At 39.7% G+C, this 2,194-nt stretch overlaps 1 protein-coding gene across 1 annotated transcript in view; it reads right to left on the bottom strand.

The window, feature by feature from the left end:
- Nucleotides 1-2,194, bottom strand: part of AK9 (adenylate kinase 9) — a 160,358-nt gene that overhangs the window by 41,759 nt on the left and 116,405 nt on the right. The window contains exon 30 of the mRNA XM_045294606.1: nt 1,096-1,309. Within this exon, the coding sequence (XP_045150541.1) occupies nt 1,096-1,309 (214 nt within the window). The remainder of the gene's footprint in view (nt 1-1,095; nt 1,310-2,194) is intronic.

Below are 2,194 nucleotides of genomic sequence, written 5' to 3' on the forward strand. Positions count from 1 at the left end.
CAGAGATAATAATATGCACAAAAAACAAGACAGAGCAAAACAAAGCAACAAAAGAAAAGAAACAACAACAAAAAATCAGTGACAAAAAATAGAAAAGCTGGTAAATAGTTCAAGGTCTGTTTGTTAAATTTTAAGGGTGTTTTCTGGTGGATTCTGATGAGTCTATTTTTGGTATTCCCTTGGGACTTCCTTGCTCTGCTCCCCTTGCTGTTCTGTTGCATGCCCTTACTGTTTTGGTTCGGTGTGGTGGGGTCAGATCAGGTGCAATTCTCGAACTGTGTGTCCAGTGTTGTCCCTCGTAGGGCTATGGGGTCAGTGAGGGATGTCCTATCTCATAGTGGGGCCGGCCTTATGGTCCTCTCTGTGCATTGGCTGCTCTGAGCAGGGATATCGTCCTCAAGGCTTGGTGGGCCAGGATGTGTTCCTCTCTTCCTCCCCCTTCATTTGCTCCTGTGTGCTGTGATCAGACATGTCCCTCTCTCTGAGCTGCAGTGTCAGTGCTGATCTCTGAAGTGAATTCTTCTGGGAGGAGGGGGGCTTACTGCCTTTTTTTTTTACAGCTTTGAAGAGCTTACAAAAAAATACAGAAATGATTTCTCCTTTGACTTTTAAAATATATAGTATAACAAATAAATAAGCTTGACATAAGTTTTCCTCAAACCACTTGACCCTGCGATGTTCAGGAGTAGGGGGTTATACTTTATCTAATGCCTTTTGTCCAAGGTTACAGGTGCATTTAGGTTTCCTGTCTCTTTTTGAAGCGGATCCCTGGTGGTGCAGTAGGTCACACACTGGGCTGCTTACTACAAGATCAGTCGTTTGAAACCACCAGTCACTCCGATGGAGGAAAATGAGGTTTTCTATTTCTGTAAAGAGTTACAGTCTCAGAAACCCACATGGGCAGTTCGACTATGTCCTACAGGGGCCTTATGGGTTGGAATTGACTCGAGGGCAGTGAGTTTTAGAGGCGTGAGACTCCTTTTAGGTCAATTTTGATGGTGCTTTCTGGAAAAGTGTTTTGAGTTTTCCGCATGGTGAGCACTCCCAGAGGCAATCGTTTATGCTTGAGGGCAACAAAGGCAAAGACACTCTCACCTGTGGTTTTCCCAGACTTTGGAGGCCCCACGATCACAATCCTCAGTGGCAGAGTAGGCTTAGGTTTGGGCTGTCGGATATATTTGATTGGGTTCTTCATAAATTTTTCCTTAGTTTCCTTACTAGATAAAAAATAAATATACTGACGATGGATTACAGGATAAATAGGATTCTCTGGACTTACAATTGGCTTGAGAGTCTCTCCTTCACTTAGCTGCAATAGATACAATTTTATAAGTTAGTTTTATAATCAATACACCATCAATTTCGTAGTTAGCTTTAATTTATTCAGCATTTTCTCCAAATACATTTTTGAAAGGTTGTAAAAAAAAAACATCTTTCTTAGATACTATGAAAAGTAATTATAATAAAGTACTAATATCAAACAACTAAAAAATACAAATGAGTTTACACCCACATGCAATCAATTTACCCTTTTTTCTTTTTTAAGATAGTTTTATTGGCACATAATTCACATAGTATACAAGTTAATCATTTAATCATATCAGACAGAGTTGTACAATCATCACCACACTCAATGTCGGAACATTTTCTTCTTTCTTGTACTCATGGTTATTAGCTCCCCATTTCCCTACAACCTCCCCTGCCATACCTAAGGTTAATCATCTTAGGTAATGATTAATCCAGTTACTGTCTTTATAGATTGGCCTATCCTGGATTTCATAGACAGAAACACACACAAAATAAAACCACCACCAACAAAACCAACAACAATGACAAAATAAAACAGAAAAACCTCAATTGAAGAGAAAATAGAAAATTTAAAAAGGGAAACAAGTCAAAAGTAGGTCAAAGGAGAGATCAAATGATAAAGTATTACATTGTTGCCTAACTCCATCTGCCATATGGTCTTTACAGTGCTCTGTGTGATAGCAGGCTATTCACATCCCTGGAGTCTGATCAAAGGGAAATCACCAAAGGCTTCATCCACGTGGGAACACTGCACATGGATTTTGGGCTTCCACTGCCATCCATAGCCTTCTGTAAATCAGGTGTTCAAAATTTAAGCTCTGTTACTGTTCCCTTCTTAAGATTTAGATTTTTACATATCGATATGAATGAGGGGGAAGGTGGAGAC

Source organism: Echinops telfairi, unplaced genomic scaffold, assembly GCF_000313985.2.
Source record: "Echinops telfairi isolate 266 unplaced genomic scaffold, ASM31398v2 ScPeMD7_3533;HRSCAF=4204_0, whole genome shotgun sequence".
Taxonomy (NCBI): Eukaryota; Metazoa; Chordata; class Mammalia; order Afrosoricida; family Tenrecidae; genus Echinops; species Echinops telfairi.